Source organism: Crotalus tigris, unplaced genomic scaffold (genome assembly GCF_016545835.1).
Source record: "Crotalus tigris isolate CLP2741 ecotype Arizona unplaced genomic scaffold, ASM1654583v1 scf7180000024340.7048381, whole genome shotgun sequence".
NCBI classification, from domain to species: domain Eukaryota; kingdom Metazoa; phylum Chordata; class Lepidosauria; order Squamata; family Viperidae; genus Crotalus; species Crotalus tigris.
The window spans coordinates 6,446,754-6,468,712 of NW_024100510.1; the positions used below are offsets into that span (position 1 = coordinate 6,446,754).

At 39.2% G+C, this 21,959-nt stretch overlaps 1 protein-coding gene across 1 annotated transcript in view; it reads left to right on the top strand.

The window, feature by feature from the left end:
- Window positions 1–21,959, top strand: part of TRAM2 (translocation associated membrane protein 2) — a 44,823-nt gene that overhangs the window by 4,866 nt on the left and 17,998 nt on the right. The window contains exon 2 of the mRNA XM_039326422.1: window positions 20,944–21,007. Within this exon, the coding sequence (XP_039182356.1) occupies window positions 20,944–21,007 (64 nt within the window). The remainder of the gene's footprint in view (window positions 1–20,943; window positions 21,008–21,959) is intronic.

The window sequence follows — 21,959 nt, forward strand, 5'->3', positions numbered from 1 at the left end:
ATTGACCCGTCTATGCCCTTGAAGTGCCATCTGGAGTCAGACACATCAACTCTCCACACTTATCAGCTCTCCATATGTAATCAACTCAGTTTTGGCTTGAAAATAGATGTGTCTTGGATGCATGCAGATTGTGGAGGTTGGAGCTGGTTCCCTTCTGGGTTGGCTGGGAGCATTTGCAAATCCAAGTTGCATTTGCTTTATTCTTCCAAGAAAGAATGCCGATCATTGTTACAATACTGGCACTGGTCCCATAGAGGTTCATGTTAGTACTTGATCTCCTTCCCATACCTGATGCCTTCCAAGTTTTTCTATGACTCCCAGCAATCTCTGGTTCATTGGAGGGAACCAAGTTGCTGGGGGGGGGGAGGCTGCTCTATTTACTTGTTTGATTCAGGGAATTAGGGCATCTGGATGATTGCCTTTTGCTTGTTAAAAAAAATGAAGGGGGCACCGACCCAGAAAATGGCAGATGTCCTGGGAAAAGGCTTTTTTCTTCATATGGCATCTTGTGATGTGGGCACAAAAGACCTATGGTGTGGATTATACTACTTCTATCACTTATGCAGGCTGGTAAAGTTGCAGTTAAAATCCCTGGCTATATAATACCTTATTTCTTTCCATACTCTGTACATACAAGTAGGAAAACTATAGCAGACCAATTTTAATCTCTCAAACTTGTTGTGTTATTTGGAAAGCAGCAGATGCATTTTCTGGATCCATATTGACCCAGGTGGCTCTCTATAGAAATGACTAACGGGTTAAACTAAGCTGTGTCTTTTTCATCTTGATTCCGCAAAAAACAACAACAATAGTTTGCTGGGTTCACACAACTTGCTAAACCAAAACCCTCGCAACCTGTATTAGCATGAGGTGCTCATTCAGTGAAATGAAAGTCACACTGACTTAACTTCCGGTTTTGCATCGTGGCGAGACAGGACATAGGAAAGCAGAGCTCTGCCCTTCACACCTGATTTTCCCTGCTGGGGGCCCTGAAAAGGGCCTAAAATTGCCCCAAAGAGGTGATGAAGAAGGGGGAGTGCCTTGTTGATTACAGAGAGATGGTAGTCTCTCTGTTAGATCCAAGGAAAGCCCTCTAAACTGGCAGGGGAAAGACCGACCACACCTCTGCGGCCAGCCATTAGCTGCTGACAACCGAAGAACAAAGTTTAATTAGCATGTCGTAAATAGCATGTTTCGGACTGAGTGAGAGTATTGATTCTTTCTTTATTATTTTACAACTGAATTTCCTGGGAAAGGCTCAGAAGAAGCTTAAAACCTCTGGATGTGAACAGAAGCGGTGTTTTAAATTTGTTATGGGGGACAGAAATACACAATACTGAAGTGAAAGTAATACAAAGCTACAGTTTTGATAAATCTGAGAACTGAAATAATTGTTAAGATTTTCTCTTTGGAAAAAAAATACTGAGGTAAAATATAAGAAATCAACCCTTTGTTTTAAGAGTGGAAAATTGACTTTGAGTGACATCTAGTGGTGGATTTCTGTTCAGCACCATAACTAGCTCCTTGGCTGCTAGGTACAGCTGGCAATAAAGAAAAATATTTTGGCATATTTATCATCCTGACATTCTTGGAGTATAAATACCTATTGAGCTTGGACTTTTAATCTCAAGAGCTAGTGGGAGAGAAAGAAAAATTTGACTTTTGAATACATCTGGCTGCAGGGAGGTTGAACATTTTGAACACTTGGAACATTGTGGATTACAACATTGCCTGACTGATAATTTTCAGGATACTTGAGACAAAGGATTACATAAAATATTGCTATCAGGACTGGATTATAAAGGTTATATGTAAAGACCAGAAAACTAGAGGAAATTTTGTTCCACTCTTACTGATACTAGAGGATTTCTAGGAATGATGCCTCAAGAAAAAACAAATATCTTTCAGAAGGAAATACTGTCTATGTTACAGCAAATTCATCACACAGTTGTTGCACACAAAGAGGACATAAAAAGAAACCATAATGAGACTAAAAATAACCTAGATGATATAAAGGACCAAATCTCCAAATTGAAGCTACAACTGGAAAGCTCCCTGACAATGACTACAAAGTATGAACAAATAAACCAGAAATCAGAGGATGAAGCAGAAGAAATGGATCTAGAGATGGAGGAGATAAAAGAAGGGAAATATGGACTGCCATATACAAATTAATAAAATACTGCAAGACCTATCTATAACAATGAAAATACAAAAGACCCCTTTCTTCCTTCTCCAAAATACACCTGAGGACAAGGAAGAAGATTCTAGAAAATGGAACATGGGGAAATGTCTAGGCCTAGGGAATGTGGATGGGTGGAGTTCCCCCCCCCCAAAAAAAAATACTCTGCCTAAATTGCCTTTCCCATGCCAAGCAGCTTGCACATAAATAGAAAGAAAATTTTGGGGCAATTTACTTGCCTTGGCCTGGAAAGCTACTTGGCAAAGAAAGAAAGTGAGAGTTAGACTTAAAAAACAGAAGATTTGATCTATCAGAGGGGGGCTCTATCTGTTTAATATACCTGTTTGAATATGATTAAAAGAACCCTTAGATATAACTAGTTTTTTATAATGGAAGATACGATTTAGAATTAAAATAGCATTTTGTTTTTCTTCTTTTGATATGGGAAATTTGAAAATAAGAGGAGGATTGGCATGATTAAAATTTTTTAGCTTTATAAATGTAATTAATATTGAGAAAATCATAACTGACAAAGATACTTTAAATTTGATGGGAATTCAAACTTTGATAAGAGCACGAAAAACAGGATATTGACTTATGAATTGATTTGACTGGTATTTCTTTAATATTAGTAAAATATGATGAAGATGCCTATATTTAATTTTGTATACATCAATAGTACTAAGAATTGTAATTGTTTAACGAGGGGAAAAGGAAAAAAATATGGGGAAGAAAAGAAGATCAAGGAAAAAATATTGGATTGTACAGTACTGAATAGATTTATATTGAAGAAGTTGATGTGAAATATGTGAACTCAGACAACATGTTGTTTACTAAGCTCTAAAGATAGTAATTTTTAAAAGTCAATAAAACTTATTAAAAAAAAGGAAAAAAAGTCACACTGACTTTGGGAAGAGAGCAAACATAGCGGATGAGGCCAGGAAATGCCTGGATCTCATGTTCATTTCAATTCATTTCCATTTAAAGAGAAGTAGTGTGATTATACACATGTAACAGATTTCATAATTTCTCCTCTTCTGTTACTTGCACCTAAGGCTTTCTAGAACTCAGGTTGTGTCCTTCTACCTTACAGTGAAGTTGACCCAATCCTGCTTTTTTTTTTTTCATTCTTTTTTCCCCCTCCTCTTTACTGCTTATTTTGTTCTTCTTCCCAGTTCCCTCAGCCCAGCAAACTCTCTTCATGGGGTTTTTGAAAAAGGCCAGTACTACTGTAGTACATGCTTGGCCTTAAAGAAAGTCTGACTTGCTTTTCTTCCCAAATCATTTCCACCACCTCCTCCTTTTGCTTTCTGTTTTTGTTTTTGTTTTTTTTTTCCCTCCAGCCACTTCTTTGTAAACCAAATGCACATTTTCTTCAGCCTTTGTTTCCTCTCATTTCCCTTCTTGAACTCAGCTCTTGTCTAGTTCTGGTGCTGGTCCGCCTTTTGGGGCTATAGAATGGAAGGTTCCTTTTTGAACTTCAGACCATCCCAAATTCTACCTCTGCAACCAGTTTTGGAAAGTTGTGAATGGAGTCTTTCTCTCCCCCTCCTCTGCCTTGCTGGGGTTCCTTCCAAGTATTCTCTCCAGGCAGACCTGGCCTTTTGCATTGCAGTGCTGCCACTTTGCACAGAAATGCCAGGAATGCTGAGCTCCGCCTTCGGCTTCCCAGCTTTCTGTCCCACTGCTTTCCAGGCAAGGGGGGGGGGGTCTGGCTCTTGCGAGACAAGCCTGGGCCCTTCAGACTATCCTGGCTGGAGTCTGAATGCTCCTGCCAACAGTCCCTCTACGAGAGGCTCAGTGAAGTCTGTGATTGAGAACTTGACAGTTAACATACATGCACACTCCTCCCCCCCCCCAATCCCTTGCAGCTCAGTGCCACGTTTCAAAGCAAACTGAGGTGAGAAGGGAGGGAGAGAGACAGATGGCTTTAAGCTTGCAACTTGGATAAATTTCTCTCTCTCTCCCTCTCTCTCTCTCTCTCCCTCCCTTCCCCTCCCCTCCCCCTGCCCCTGCCCCCCTTCCTCTCCTCTTCAGTTCCATTCCCTTGAATTAACAAGCCATTACCAGTGGGCAGAAACATTAATGGTTTGAAAGGGGAGGGAAGAACAGGATCCCTTTAATTAATGAGAAAACTGAGCTGGCAAAGGTCTTCATGTGCACTGTTTTTTGTTTTGTTTTTTTAAAAAAGCATTAAGAATTCCAAAGGACTTTTTCTCCCTGTGAACTGGAGTATTGATTAGTTTTGTCTTGTTTGCTTCTACAAGGGGGTGCTGTGAGAAATGAACAGTGATAAATCACATAAACAATCAGTGAAAGATGCTGTTGATCTTTTAACTGCTTAAGCAAAAATTAATAATTTGTTGATCTTGGAAGATTACCTCAGTTTAAACTAGCCAGAGAGTAAGGTAGGGTGAGCCTCAAGAAAACACTGGGACTTCTCTTTCCTTTCTCCTACATAAATTACTAACACTTAAAATGAGTTTTTTCCCCCCATCTGTAACATGAGAGATTTCATAAAGAAATGAAAGTACATCTCATTCCAGGCTTCTCAATTCTGGGAAGATACAAACATCAATTTATAATGGGTGACCGTTGTCCTGCTCAACACTTACATATGAGGAAACAAATCTTCCAAAATACTTTAAACACAAAAGGTTGCATAAAAGATAAATATTGCTTATACTTTCCTTCTTTAAAACTGCCCTATACATAAATGAAAACTCAAGGCTTCTCCAGATATTGGTTCTACCATATCAGACTTGTCTATTATTTTAATTTACAATAATTTACAATTACATTGTGTATTTATAATCACAAAAATATTGTAAATGTCTAGAAATTTTGAGCCATACAGATAAATAACTCATGGAAGCAGAATTAATCCTACATCTATACACTAAATCTTCAGTTCAACAGACCATTAAAGTTATGTCCATTACTTGCAAATGTCTGTTAAATTCAGATTTTTGCTATTTCTGTCCATTTTCTGTGGCAACACAAATGAATGGAAATGATACAGTATACATTTGTTTAATTGTTAAATGTACACTGTATCATTTCCATCCATGTGTGTTGATAGGTCCAATAGTGTAAATTGATAAAAATGATGCAAACCATTCAGACTATTTTAGTTTCAATTGACTTTGCCTGTTACAATATATCCAACATCTGCTAAATTGTGATCTGTGCACCAAGTTTGTAATGCAATCCCTGTCACAATTTCAAAGAAGCAATTTCATAAAAAGCACATAAAAGAGTAAAAAATGGTAGACCAAAGAAATTTTAAAAAGCAGGAGTAAGAAAAAAAAGTAACATAAGAGTAATGTATACCAGTATAATTTACTGTATTTCTTTAAACCTTCTGTCTTTGCAAATTGTCCTTTCCTTCACCAGCTTCATATACTACAGGTAGTCTCGACTTATGACTACAATTGAGCCCAACATTTCTCTTACTAAGTGGGACATTTGTTAAGTGAGTTTTGCCCCATTTATGACCCTTTTTCCCACATTCGTTAAGTGAATCACTTCAGTTGTTTAGTAACACGGCGGTTAAGTGAATCTGTCTTCCCCATTGACTTTGCTTGTCAGAAGGACACACAAGTGTTCACATGACCCTGGGGACACTACAACCATCGTAAGTATGAACCAGTTGCCAAGCATCTGAATTTTGATCACGTGACCCTGGGGATGCTGCCATGGTTATAAGTGTGGAAAACGGTCATAAGTCACTTCTTTCAGTGCTGTTGTCACTTTGAACAGTCATTAAATGAACTATTGTATGTTCAGGATTACCTGTATTTCATATGTCTTTTGTTCTTTTTTTTCCCCCCTTCTTGAGGGTCTCTTCAGTTCCATCCAACCAAGCCGTTCTTGATCTTCTCTTCTTGTTTCTTTATATATTTATTTTTGCAATTTGATCCTTATTCATTTTCTCTCTATGACTAAACCACCTCAGTGTACTTCTTTCATATAATTCACTTTTCTATTCATTCTATATTATTTTGTACAGTACAGGTAGTCCTTGACTTACAACTGTTCGCTTAGTGATCATTCAGAGTTACAGTGGCACTGAAAACAATGACTTATGACCAGTTTTCACACTTACGCCTGTTGTAGCATCCGTAGGGCCACGTGATCAAAATTTGGATGCTCGGCAACTGGCAAGTATTTATGACAGTCTCAGTGTCGGGGGGGGGGTCACACGATCCCCTTTTGCAACATTCTGACAAGCAAAGTCAATGGGAAAGCCAGATTCACTTAACAACAATTTGACTAATTTAACAAGTATTGTGATTTGCTTAACAGCTGTGGCAAGAAAGATTGTAAAATGGAGGCAAACCCACTTAACAAATGTTTCACTTAGCAACAGAAATTTTAGGTTCAATTGTGGTTGTAAGTCTAGGACTATCTGTACTTATAAATTCTTGGCCTGTTTTGTTTTACAGTGTAGTTCTTTCATTAAAAAAAATGGACGCATCATATACTTCTTAGGGAACAATATACCATATTATTGTAGAAAGGTCAGATCAGTGTTTCATTTCCTCTGTTGATTTGATTAATAAGACTTTGTTTTCCATTATTGATTACATTAAATGGTCTGTGTTCTATGCAAATACTTATTGGACTGCCCGGTCACCATCTGACTACTGATAAGGGGATTTGATATGTAGCCTTTACTGGAAAAGTTGCGTAGTTTGGAAGCTTTCCCACCTCCAAGAAAGATCACCTTATCAGAGTACTGTTGGGGCAGCTCTCAGGACAACATAGCAATCAAAATTAGATAAACTGAGCATTCAGGAATCCTCTGTGGCTGCCTTCATTGTCCTAGATCTTATTTTATTTATTTTATTTTATTTTATTTTTAAAATTTATAAGCCGCCCCACTCCCGAAGGACTCTGGGTGGCTAACAATAAAAAACACATAAAACATAACAAAACAACAATACAAAAACAATCATCCAGGGGTAAGGTTTTATAAACCCCAGGCCTGCCGGAAAAGCCAGGTCTTAAGTAGCTTACGGAAGACCAACAGGGTGGGAGCGGTCCTAATCTCCGGGGGGAGCTGATTCCAAAGCGTGGGCGCCATCACAGAGAAGGCCCTCCTCCACGGCCCCGCCAAATGGCACTGCTTGGCCGACAGGGCCTGAAGGAGGCCCAACCTGTGGGATCTAACTGGACGTAGGGAACTATGAGGTAGTAGGCGGTCTCGCAAATAGCCTGGCCCTGAGCCATATATGGCTTTAAAGGTAATGACCAACACCTTGAATTGGACCCGGAGACCAATAGGCAACCAGTGCAGCTCACGGAGGATAGGTGTAACGTGGGTGTATTGAGGAGCACCCACTATCACTCGCGCGGCTGCATTCTGGACCAACTGTAGTCTCCGAATACTTTTCAAGGGTAGCCCCATGTAGAGCGCGTTGCAGTAGTCCAAACGTGAGGTGACAAGGGCGTGAGTGACTGTAAGGAGAGCCTCCCGGTCCAGGTAGGGTTGCAACTGGTGCAACAGGCGAACTTGTGCAAAGGTCCTCCCAGCCACAGCCGTCAATTGATGTTCCAAATTCAGCTGTGGATCAAGGAGGACACCCAAGTTGCGAACCCGCTCCGAAGGGGGTATATTTTCCCCTGCAAAAGTCAACACTGGACAGTCGACATGATCCTTGGGAGGCAACATCCAAAGCCACTTGGTCTTGTCAGGATTGAGCCTGAGTCTGTTAACCCCCATCCAGACCCTCACAACTAATCTTTATTGATTATTGTCTTTCTTTTTTGTAGATATAGCTTTATAGGTTTGAGTCTTTGTATTCTTTATTTTGAACATAACTATTCTTAACTCTGAATACCAAAGGTCTGTTTTTTTCTGTCCTTCAGGCTTACGGGATTTTGATCACTTCTGAGATTGACTCAAGTGTTACTTAATTTCCAGACCCTTTCCATGTCCTCTTCATAGCACAAACTCTGTTCTCTTGGAGTAATGTTCTTGTTTTTTTTTCCTTTGAACAACCATTGTCCTTGAGATAAAGATAGTCAATAAAGGCACAAATGAATACAATTTATTTTGTATAGCTAGGTAGAAACTCTTTATCTTCTTATTCATTAAGCCAAAGCCCTCATTCCACACATGGGGTGGTAGAGCCTGCAAAATCTCTATTTCTGCTTTTGGTCCCAGGAAAGAAACTGTCATATATTAATTTTGATACCATTTGTTATAGTGGCAGAAGAGTGAATTTTGATTTTTTGGGGAAACAATTATTGAAGGTGATCAGCCAAATGCAATCTTTTAACCACTTTGCTATCCCAAAGTATACCAAATTATTATTCTGAGGATCCTACTAAGAATTAACTCTCTGTTCACTCTATCCATTGCTACTTTGAATCTGTCCATTTGGTTTCCAAAGAACATACATTTTCATTAGCATAAGTTTCCCTAATAGGTCTTTACCATTTCAAAAACACCTTTACTGAGTACTCATATAGGAAAACTCTCTTCCTCAGTGTCTGTCTTTTGCTGTTGTTGTTTCTTTGTTAGGATTGTTAGTAGTATACCAGTCTGGACTATTAAATTGGTATTTTGACCAAGCTATTTTTCCTTTAGTACTTGTGTCTGTCAAAAAAATAAATATGATTTGGGGAATAATTAATTGGTTAATATTCTCCCTTCTTGAAGCATTGTGCATGCCAAACATCTGGGAAATGCTGTTTGTATCCAACATCTGCCTATACACAATTGCATATGTATGTCATGTATATATGAACAAAAAAATGTGCTGATACAATTCCATTAATGTTCCTGGGTGTAGATCAGGGGTGTCAAACTGTCAGCCCATGGGCCGGACGCGTCACACGGAAGCCATGCCCACCCCATTGCCGGCAATTGCAAAACAGTCCCGATACGTTGCGCGATGTCACATGATGTCATGAGTTTGACATGTCTGGTGTAGATGGACCTTTGGTCTGTGAGGGGATGAAGAGAATGGGGGAAAGAAGAGAGATTGGCTCCTACCTTTCGTTCCTCACTCCAGGTTCAAAATTTTGGTCCTGTCTATGAATGACCATGTCCTACGTAAGTTAATCCCACTGAACTCAAATGGACATTTGGATACACTATACCATTTTATGCTTCAATGTTATTTCTTTGTTTTATACTGCAAGTTTTACAGTACAGATAGTTCTCAACTTATGACCTGTCATTAAGTATAATCATATTTCGGGCACTCAATAATCAGTCAGCATTTATCACCATTTGCAGGGTCCAAGGTCACCTGACCACAAGTTACAGTGGCTTTTGGTGGCAACCAGTGTTTACTTCTGATTTCCAGCAAAAAACACAGATTGTGGACAATGGGTTCACTTAACAACCACTGCAAATAGTGTCAAAATGGGTGCCTTGACTTTCGACATGTGATAGAAATTTCATGCTCCATTATAATTGTAACTCAAGGACTATCTGTACTGTAGTTTTAGATAGATAGAATTAAGTATATATGTATTTAATTTATATTTGTCATTAGATATTTGAAAATAATTTTCTCCCAGTCAGAAACCATGTCTGAAACAGGCATGATTCCTTAATTTGGACTAAGAGGTTTTGCTCTGAAATTTAGAGTTTAAGGAAAGAGAAAATTTGAAGGAACTTCTCGTACCTCTACTTTTTGCCTGATGCTTTGATTTTCTCAAAAACATCAAACATCTTTTCTTTTGATGAAAAGAATTTGAGAAGCATGAGAAAAAGAGGCTATGTTGTATAAAGGCTTTGTTTGTTTCAAGAGCATCGAAGTTTCACAGAACTCATTTTCTAACACCAGCTATATGAAAATGTTTTATATTCTTCATCATTCTCCTTTCAACTATATATTTCTAACATTGCAATTCAGGAAAATGCAATATACATTATTACAGTTAATATTATTGTGTTTGAGTATGGATCAAAACAACCTATTAATATAAATGGCTGCTAATGCTATTCCAAATAACTGATTTAAAAATACTTCAATTATTTGAATGAAAATAAAATTGCCCGCAAAAAAATTTGGGACTTCTATTAATCTATATTTACTTTTCCTCATAATCACAACCATTTGCTATGCACTTTTCCTAACAACGAGCAAAATTCTTGAAGCCATCACAAAGGAACTCAACAAGGTTCTAAAAGTTCTTTCTATCTCTTCTTTTGAGTCCAACAGATGCCCACAAAACTATTCCTTCAGTTCTGGAATGAAACGATATAAAGCTGCATGGTGTTAAGTTTGGACTGTATAGCAAACTTTGCAATTGCATGTTGAATGGCTCATGCCAAATATTGTGACAAGCAATTCAATCACAACACTTTGTTCAAAGCACAGTCTTACAAGTACCCACTGCTTGTATTTTGTATTCAGAAAAAATAGCAGCACAACCTTTTTTCACAGCAACCTGTGACCAACTGAAGCAAAAGAATATATGCTAAAGAAAATATCAAAGCTTATAGAACAGTAGCACCCATTGATGACATAACAATGGAGGTACTACTTTTCATTCATACCTTGGGGAAATAAGAGAGCTGATTTTGGAGGGAGGGAAGAAAGGAGGGAAGCAAGGAAGGAAAGAAGGAGATAGTATGTGAACATATAGTTTCATTCCATAAGTGGAATGAGTTAGAAATGAGCTCATTTCATGGATTATTTTCCTGTTTCATTTATTAAAATATCACTTTTTAAATTGAAGTTATGAAGGTACAGTCATTACTTTTCATTCAGCCCACATAATTTTGAAGATTAAGGTTACTGAGAAAAGAAGCAACACACACACACACACACACACACACCATTCCCTGGCCAGTTAGGGAGTTGGTTTGAATTCCGATGAACCAGGTAGAGTCCCCTCTCTCCAAGTTATTGCCATTCAGTGCAACAGTATTGGAATGAGTGGTGAGCCTTCTGTAGCTTCCTGCTACTTTAGGAGTTTTCTTCTGAATGCTTGATAGGATAAGGGGGTAGAGCTGCCAGAGTTATGCATCCTTCCCATGTACCATATATAATGACTGCCCACAGAAAGAGGATTATTGACTGCATCTCCCATCTACCTCAGCTGACCAGTGAGGGGCACAAAATTACCTTCAGCCTGAATCTCATCCTCATCTTTGTCTCATTGGGTGTGGAGAATAAAGAGGGTGACCTTCACGGAGAGAAGGATGATCTAAGGAAGATCCGTTATCAAAGCAATTTAATAAAAGTAGTTTTTCTGTGTCTCCCTCATAGGGCTTGACACTAGGTTTGTTTTTGCAACAGTCACTTAATTTCTTTCTCCCTTTTTGTTACAGGATTGCAAGCTTGCTTGCTTATTTATTTGTTTATATTTATTACATTTCTACTCTGGCCATCTCATCTAAGTGACTTTGAGCAGTTTACCATAAAAATATAAAAAGTGGTATAAAGGCTGAAATAAAAAACAAAACCATATTAAGAACAAAATTAATATTAAAATGTTGCAAATTTAAAAGGAGGGGGGAGTGATCCTCATGTTACTAACTACCACAGGGTTGCATATCAGTTTTTGACCGACATGCCAGTTGGCAGAGCCAGGTCTTAACTCTCTTTGGGAAGGCCAAGAGAGTGTGGACTTGCCTTAGCTACGGGAATAAAATGTTCTGTAGCAGCAGAGAAGGCTCTCTTCCTGGATCCCACCAGTCAAATTCTTTCATCGATGTGATCTGGAACATACTTTTCTTTTGTCTAACCAAGTGAGACAGGTTGATGTAATTGGCCCAAGTTCCTCATGTCTTTTTAAAGAATAATTTTCATTAAAGATTTTTTTTCCACAGGTAAGATACATTTTTAAAAACAAAGAAAGAAAAAGAAAAAAGTGCAAAGAAAAAGCTAAAAGAGAAAAAAGAAAAATAACTAAAGAAACTAAATTGTTTCCAAATTATTTTTTAACAGATATTAACAAACCCTTCATGTTCCTTCCTATGAACTATTCCTTAGAACTCTTCAATCCCTTATTTAATCCTAATCATTTTCGATCATTAAATCATCATTTCACTTTTATTTTTCTTCTAGTAAAAAAGTCTATAAAAGTTTCCAGTTTTTTCAAAAAAGTACTTATTGTTTTTCTCCTGATTTACTATTATAATGGAGCCTGAAATTTCTGTCCTAAGTCTTCACAATTGTAAATCAAGGCACTCCAATTTTATTACTTTTTTGTGGCAGTGATTAAATGAATGTGGCAATTGTTCAGTGAATCCACGTAGTCCTATGGGCATTTTTGCTGGAAACCTGTAAAAAAACCCATAAATCATGGTCACATGACCCCAGGATACTGCAACAGGCTGTAAAGGTGAGCCTGTTGCCAATGCCCAAGATAAGGTCATGTGACAGCAAAGGAGTAAGCAGCCATGGAACTCTGAAATCAGGATGTAAGTAGCTTGGGGTGTGTGTCTGTCATAGCCTTGAATGATCGCTAAACAAGCACTTCCTGTAGGTCAGTTTTGCCATTTCTGCCATTGTCACAATTCATTCATGCTTTGTGGGCTTTTCAGTACTCTTCCATCCTTTTGCATATAGTAGTAGTAGTAGTAGTAGTAGTAGTAGTAATAATAATAATAATAATAATAATAATAATAATAATAATAATAATAATAAGTGCCTGGAGACAGCAGAATAGAAGAGAAAGAACTGGAGAAGATAACAAAATACAAAGACCTACAAATAGAAATAGAAAGACTGTGGCAAAAGCAAGCAAGGGTAGTACCAATAGTCATAGGCTCCTTGGGTGCAATCCCAAAACAACTGGAGCACCACTTGAACACCGTTGGCATTGACAAATTCGCTATTAGTCAATTGCAAAAGGCGGCCTTATTAGGAACTGCTTCCATCCTGCGACGATACCTGTAATACCATCAAACATCCACATCTGCCTATCCCAGGTCCTGGGTAAGGACTCGATAGGTAGACAAAATGCCAAATCCAGTCTGAACATCTGGCTGACTGTACGATGATAATAATAATAATAATAGAGTTGGAAGAGACCTTGGAGGTCTTCTAGTCCAACCCCCTGCTCAGGCAGGAAACCCTATACCATTTCAGACAAATGGTTGTCCAGTCTCTTAAGAACTTCCAGTATTGGAGCATTCACAACTTCTGGAAGCATGTTGTTCCACTGATTAATTGATCTAACTGTCAGGAAATTTCTCCTTATTTCTAGGTTGCTTCACTCTTTGGTTAGTTCCCATCCATTTCTTCCTGTCCTCCCTTCAGGTGCTTTGGAGAATAGTTTGACTCCCTCTTCTTTGTGGCAACCCCTGAGATATTGCATCACTTGTAATCTTGTTGTGGTTACCATATACAAGATCAGCCTTCCATGAGCCTTTCCTAAATTCATTATCCATAAATCCCAGTCAGTCATTATGAAAGGGGCAGCAGAAAGTTGAGGAGCTGCCATGGCCCTCAAACTCAGCAAGTCATGAGTGAACTGATAAGCTGGGAGGTTGAGCAAATTCAGCTTCAGAATTAATGTTGTAGACTAGGGATGTATAAATTTCCCAAAATTGTATCATATTCTTCTCATTGTTCATTTCTGTTTGGAGTTTTAGAGAAGATGTATACATTAAGATTAGGTGGCAGTATGATAGCAAAACATTTAGGGAGTCCAAATGATCCATCTTCCACTTTGGTTGGGATATGATAAGCAAAGAATGGTCCAACAGAATTCCTCAGCCATGCTGTGTTTCATCAGAGCATAGAGCAAAGCACAATTTTCACTCTGTATACAGCCCAAGTGTCCAACTCTGCTCACAACATTTTCATTGTGCTTCAATATTGGTTGAGTTTCAGAAGATGTGAAGTAGCCCAGCAATATTAGAAGAACTCAGAAGTATGCTGATCCTCCTTGAAATGCCTGCTTTTTACTCCATTTGTAATGTTACTGTTTTTAAAAAAACAATTCATTGAAAAACTAAAAATCTACAAGAAAAGCTAATAGTAAAAAGTATTTAATTACTGAGTATTTTCAAAGAGAAATTTCTGCTGTGATTGATAACTGTGATGGACTAATGGAATGTGTTTTCCTCTTTTCTTTTATTTTTTATAGTATCTGTATCTTACAGTTGACTGGATGCAGCTGTGGGTCTCTGTTTCAAGTTTCTTATCATGAGAAACAGTAATAATTTTGGAACTGAAAAATACACACCAAAGGGTTTCAGTAAATGTTAGTCATGTTTTTCTTTCTCAGTGCATTCAGATTCGGCTGTGATCTTTGCTAGGAAAAAAGTTTCAATGAATTTAAAATGTAAAGAACATTGGGATCTTATTGCCACATTTTATTGCAGTGCTGATAGCCCCTAAATTACATTTTATGTATTGATCTCCGTTGTGCTGGGGGGTGGGGATTTTAGCACACGTCCTACAGAATATGCAGACCCAGCAGAAATGAAACATGGAGATGTGCATGCAACCAACACAAAGTGGCTGACATCTCTTATGACCTTTGGGTTCTGTGCAAAACATCAACATAATCTCACAAATCATCAGTCATAGTGTCATTGCCCCCATATTGTTTGAGTCTGTTTCCTAATATATTTAAACCACTCTGTTAAAAGAAATGTAAGTGCCAAATTCCATATCTAACCACAAGGTTCCGTCTTAGGCCCAGTACTCTTCAATATCTTCATAAATGATTTAGATGAGGGAATAGAAGGAGAACTCATCAAGTTTGCAGATGACACTAAGCTGGCAGGAATAGACAACACCCACAAGACAAGCTCAGGATCCAAAAGGTACTTGACAACCTTGAACAATGGGCCTTATCCAACAAGATGAAATTTAATGTGGAGAAAAGTAACGTTTTACACTTAGGCAGGAAAAACCAAAGGTACAAGTTGAGATTAGGCAAAACCTGGCTCAAAAACAGTAACCGTGAAAGGGACTATGGAGTCCTAGTGGACAATCATTTAAATATGAGGCAGCAGTGTGCAGTAGCAGCCAAAAAAGCTAATGCAATCTTTGGATGCATAAACAGAGGCATAGCATCAAAATCACATGAAGTATTAGTACCACTTTATAAAACTTTAATAAGACCTGGAATACTACATGCAGTTTTGGTCACCACATCACAAAGAAGATGTTGAGACTGTGGAAAAAGTGCAGAGAAGAGCAACTAAAATGATTAATGGCCTGGAGACCAAAACATGTGGAGAACAGTTGTAGAAATTGGGTATGGCTAGTCTAGAGAAAAGAAGGACTAGAGGGGACACGATAGCAGTGTTCCAATATTGAGGGGCTGCCACAAAGAAGAGGGGGTCAACTTATTTTCCTAAGCACCAGAAGGCAAGACAAGAAACAGTTGATGGAAACTAAAGGAGAGAAGCAACCTGGAATTAAGGAGAAACTTCCTAACGGCGAGAACAACTAGTGGAACAACTTGCCTTCAGAAGTTGTGGGTGCTTCATTATTGGAGGTTTTGAAGAAGAGACTGGACAGTCACTTGTCTGAAATGGTGTAGGGTGTCCTGCTTGAGCAGGGGGTTGTAGACCTCCAAGGTCCCTTCCAGCTCTATTCTGATTTTGATTCTGGTTCCTTCTTCACTCATAGACTAGGATCCTCCAATATCTGAGAGTCTATTGCCTTTTTCTTTCTAGTAAATAGCTGGAACAACTAAATATTCTTTTGAGTGAAATCCTTTGTACAAAATTACAAAATTCCTTAGGTTTAAAATAGCATTTCTTACTATCTAAACTGGCTGCTTTCTTGTATTTCCTTCCCTTCTTTTCCAAATTAATGACAGCTATGAAACCTTTAGCCTGGGTAGGCAATGTGGTAGCTCTCATTCGCCTCATACAGCAGGACCAAGAATTGTGAGAGTTTGGTACCAAATATCTAGAGGATATACCATATTTTTCTGTCTATAAGACGCTCTGGCATGCGAGTTTCTCCGCGCCGATCCACCGAACAGCTGACCCGGCAAATCCATAAGTTCGGCCGGCCAATGATCTTGCCCCCTCCCCCCTTCTGTTAGTGGCAAGCCCACAGGGGCTTGACACCTGCACCAGGTGGCATGGCAACCCACACAGGCATGCCCTGGGCTGTGGAGGTTACCATTATTTTTCCATGTATAAGATGCTGCACTTGTATAAGACACACCTGATTTTTGAACAGGGTGTTTGCAGGAAAAAATAGCATCTTATACATGGAAAAATACGGTTAATTACCTCTTCTTGTGGCACCTACTGGGTAATAGGTAAAACAAACCTCTTTTCTGCTGAAAGCTGTTTCATGTTTTCATTTTTCTTCTGTTGTGCTGTTTGTTCCATAATTTTCAACATGTGGAAGTCAACATTTCCTTATCAGTACTGTCACAAGTCTTGTTCTCCCCAAACTGGCTTTATTCCCTAAATAAAGGAAGCTTGAACGAATATAGGAAGCTGAGGCTCTATTTACAGAAAATGTTGACCTTTTATCCCATTTCTATATATGGTCCAAATATTTATTTATTTATTTGTTTATTTATGAAACTTATATACCGCTTTAAGTGCAAGCACTCTCTAAGCGGTGTACACCAGTAAGCAATGTGCAACAATCTGGGTCCTCATTTTACCTACCTCGGAAGGATGGAAGGCTAAGTCACCTTGAGCCGGTGAGATTTGAACCGCTGACCTGCTGAACACAGTCAGCTAAAGTGGCCTGCAGTACTGCACTCTAACTGCTGAGCCACCTCGGCTGATCAATCTTTGTCTAGACGCCTTCTAGATGTATGGACTTCAGTTGCCGGAATTTGAGCAATGGTGATGCTGGCAGGGAAGGTCTGGGTGCTGAACCATCTCGAGTATTCAGGTGGGGCAGTTCTTCTGTACCTGATAAGAATGTTTCCACAGAGGTGGGCAGTTGAGCAAATAACCACTTGTAGAACTTTTTCTAAATGTTTGTGGGCCAGTTTGTCTGTGCATTTTCCTTGGCAGTTTAAATTCAGTTGAAACTAATAGAATTGCAGGCAAAGTAGAATTTGTAGGTAATGGACCGTGACTGGACCCAATTTTTTTTGTGGCAATTATTAAGTGAACACTGCAGTTGTTAAGGGAATGCTATTGCCATAAAACTAACATATTGTTTGCTATGCAACATTTTTGCCCAAAACAAGAGCAAATGTCAGTTTTTAGCAAAAACATCATAAAGTGTGGGCATATATTGGAACTTCAGAACTGGGTTGTAAGTACCTTTTGCAGGGTGCATTGTAACTTTGAATGGTCACTAAGTGACTAGTCATAAGTTGAGGACTATCTGTTAGGACCTGAAAGCCTGACTCTGCCACCTGGTTTGGGGTCCCAACATTACACTGGAGTCGGTTGATGAATGAATTAAGAGAAAATCTCATCTCCACCCTCCCTCCCCCTCTGTTAACTGCAACTTCACTTGGATTATATTTTTTATTATTTTTAGAAATATTTATATTTTATGGTTTTATTGCTTTTAATATTGTAAGCTCCCAGATGGGCAGCAAGCAAATGTAAATACATAATATTGACCATGTTATTGGGTTTGAGTTGGGCTTAAAGTAAGGCCTAATTACTTAGGACTTTGGCGGAAGCGAGAGTCATGGCTCTTCTCGATCCATACTTGGAAAACATCAGTAAATGTAATTTCTTTATTTTTTTTAACTGAATGGGATAAAATTGTAAACACATAATGCTTCTAGGATGATGAAACCTGTTCAGTTGTATGAGGAAAGGTGCAAGTTTGTTTGAATCTGTTCCCCCCTCTTGTTGTAAAAAGGTAGGTGCTTGAAATTTAGAAGAAAGAATTGTATTTACAAGTGTAATTCCATGTTTTAGGGATAAACCTTCCAAAATTTCACATAGCAAAATTGTCATTTGCAAGTAAGCATTTTGTGTGAGGATGGCCCTTAAATACTGGTACTATTTATCTAAAGCAAATGTTTTGTTTTGTGATTAGTTCTTTTCAGGGATAATTACTTGGCAGGTTTAAGGTTTATCAAATTCAGTTATCCTTCTTTAAACAGAGTTTGGCCAGTAATCTCTTCATATGCTATGTTATTTTAACTTTCTAGGTCTCTTCTTTTATTCAAGGCTATGTTCAGATCTTTGCATCAAATCTGTATGGTTTTAAGCATAATAATTTACCCATTAAAACAGTTGTTATCTCCCAGATTTGAGGAACTTATCAGGTTGCTGAAGTCTGGAAAACGTATTTGTATCCCGGAGATATGTTTACTAATGAAGTACAGCCATCAGGAATTTGAACTGCATTCTAGACACTCAGACAGTAATGGAAATACTTGATTAATATTGCCAGGATAGCTAATCTCTTGCAATAAATATTATCATGTTTGTTTGTTTAAATTTTGCATGAGGATAAAGAATACCCCGAGTAAATGGGATGTCTTCTTATACATACATTAAATTTAATTAAATATAACAGTTTAAATCAATTTCAGAGTTGATTTAATTTAATTAAGGTCCTTCTGTGATTGATTAAATAAAATTAGGTAAGCAATTTACAAACTTTTCAGTCAATAATTTTTATGCATCTGTAACAAAGAAACTAATTTAAAATCTATTAAACTTTTAATAAATTGGTATTCAGAGTTTACCAGAAATTTTCAACAATAATTATAAATTCAGATGATGTATAGTGATGAGAAACTTCTGACAACTCATATTGCTAGATAATCAAACCAGTGGGTCTATGTAGTACTCAGTTCTTCTAATATTCGTCAATGTATTGTGCTTTAGGTTTGAAATGCATGTATTTCAGAGACTTTTATATAAAAAGACATGTATTCCAACCGATAGCTAAATCATATTCCACATATAGCTAACATTTTGCATAAAATGAATTACCAGAAAGTAGCTCCAGGCCCAAAGCTAGTTTCTAGGACCTCAGAATATATTTTGTAAAGAACATAGCCAGTCTTATATGATTCATTAAGCATTTGTATAGAGCAGCAAACTACATACTGAAAAGGAAGTTCCTATTCAGTTGTTATTCCTCAGGCATTCTTAAAGATTAAAGTGGTGGAGGACAGAGAACTCAAGGTTGTAAAAATATTTCTTACCAACTATAATTCAAGGAATCTGGATTATCTCAGATGTCAACATAAAATCATGAAGGCTAAAATTATATTTTGTGTTTACTACATGTAGTCCTTGACTTACAATCACAATGACACCCTCCCTTAAAAAAGATACTTATGACTTATATTCAATTTCTGCCCCCCCATGGTTACATGATTGCCTACATTTATGACCACAATTAAAGACATTTCTTGCCAGAAACCACTATTTATTGAATATATATATAATGCTTGACTGATAGATTAGAATTGTTGTTGTAATAATAATAATATAACAGTTGGAAGGGATCTTGGAGGTCATCTAGTCCAACCCGCTGCTCAGGCAGGAAACTCTATACCAGGGGTGTCAAACTCAATTTCATTGAGGGCCACATCAGCATTTGGTTGCCCTTGGGTGGGTGTGGCCAGGACGGATGCAGCCTACTGGGTGGGTGTGGATGGAGTGGGTGTGACCTACTGGGTGGGTGTGGCCAGCTCTACATCATTTGCGTCAATAGTCCCTGTGGGGGCCTTGGCAGGAGTGGGACAGATATGAGGGTCTCTGGCAGAAGGGGGTGGGACCAGGACAAGTGCCAAAGTATGATCCACTGGAGGAGCCTCACTGTTCCTCTCAGGCCATGTGGGGGGGGCTAGATGGTGGTGTGGGCTGCCCGGAGCCCTGGGCAGCAGAGGTCAAATGCCCAGCCTGGCCCTCGAGCACCCATGGCACCAAGCCCAGCACCACTTCCCCAAGGGGGCCCAACTGCACTTACCTCCTCCTCCACCTGCACTTAACTCCTCCGAGAGACTGAGCCAGCAATATGAATCTGAAAAGAAGTGTGATTCTGCCCAGCCCCCAGCCTGCCCGGCCTCAGCAGGCAGTGGGGCGCTCTCTTCACAGCGCCGAGAGGCTGAGCCAGGCGGCGTGAATCCGAAAAGAAGCGCGGCACTGCCCAGCCCCCAGCCTGCCTGGCCTCAGCAGGCAGCGGGGCGCTCTCCTCACAGTGCCGAGAGGTTAAGCCGGACGATGTGAAGCTCACCAGCTTTGCACCTTGCTGCCTGCTGAAACTGGGCAGGCTGGGGGCTAAGCAGGACTGCACTTCTCATCAGATTCATGCCACCCGGCTCAGCCTCTCGGCGCTGTGAGGAGAGCGCCCTGCTGCCTGCCGAAACCCTTCCCCCGGAGCCCATCAAGCCGGATATGTGAAGTAGGCCAGGGCCATTTGTTGGCCACTTCCAAGCGATGGTGCATTTCTTCATTCCTCACAAAGGGTGACACCTCCCCAGCATGCACCCAGGGGGCGGGGCTGACATGGCAGGCTGGTTCCTCGCTGTTCCAGACAACCTTGTGGAGCTAAGATTGAATGCGTTTCAGCATAGATGGCCACCACAAAATTGTACATTGGCTCCCTCCCAGCCAGCCTGGGCCAGGGCCAAGGCAGCGGGGGCCGTTCCCTCACTGTTTCCAGGATGGCTTTGCGGGCCACATGAAACCACTTCGCATGCTGCATCTGGCCTCCGGGCCTTGTGTTTGACATGTCTGCTCTATACCATTTCAGACAAATGGCTGTCCAGTCTCTTCTTAAAAACTTCCAGTTTTGGAGCATTCACAGCTTCTGGAGGCAGGTTGTTCCACTGATTAATTGTTCTAATGTCAGGAAAGTTACTGATACTGTACTAAAGGAAGCTAACCCAGAAATGTATTTTTATCTTGATAGGTTACAGCCAAGACTGCCTTCTTGTTCATCTTACCTCAGTATAATGTCAGTGTGCTGACAGCAGGTAAGAGTATAGTCCACTGAATTGAAAACCTCTGCCTGGTAGTCTTTATATTTCACCAAACTTAAAATGTATGTGGTTATAACCACAAACTGGCTTTCAATTAATTGTGGGTAAAGTGTCTTTACTGTGCATCAAATAAACAAACATAAACATTCACATGCTCACACGTATAGATATGCACAAATATACAGAATCAAGGCCTCTTAAAACAGAAATCTTTCCAACTTCCATATGCACCATATAATCAGCCTTTCAGGTTGCCTTCCAAATGTGCTGGAACTACATATCCCTTAGTTCTCAATACAGTAGCTTCTAAACAATGAAGCTTTCATATGTACCATAGATAATGAGTGCAGACATCATCTCCTCTATGAATTTCTCTAATCATCTTGTAAAATGATCTAACACAGGGCCAAAATTAATGTAAAATATAAAGAGATTAGAATGCATCTGTTCAATGGTCTAGATAGCATTTCAGTCTAGAATGAGTCACAATTCATATGTAGCACGCATAGTGAATACTGAGATTAACAACAGGTATATGTGCCTGCAGTTCTATACAGGTTGTCCTAGACTTACAACCACAAAATTTCAGTTGCTAGGCAAGACAATTTTAAGTGAGTTTTGCCCCATTTTATGACCTTTCTTGCCACAGTTGTTAAGTGCAGCCAATGTCCCCATAGACTTTGCTAGTCAGAAGGCCACAACAGCTGATCACATGATCCTGGAACATAGCAACCATCATCAACACATACCAGTTGCCAAGTGTCCGAATTTTGATCACATGACCATGGGGATGCTGCAATGGTTCTAAGTATGAAAAACGGTCATAAATCACTTTTTTCAATGCCATTGTAACTTTGAGCGGTCAGTAAAGAAATAGTAGTAAGCCTAGGACTATCTATACATACAAATACTTGTAGATAACTTGGATGATCAAATGAGTTTTCAT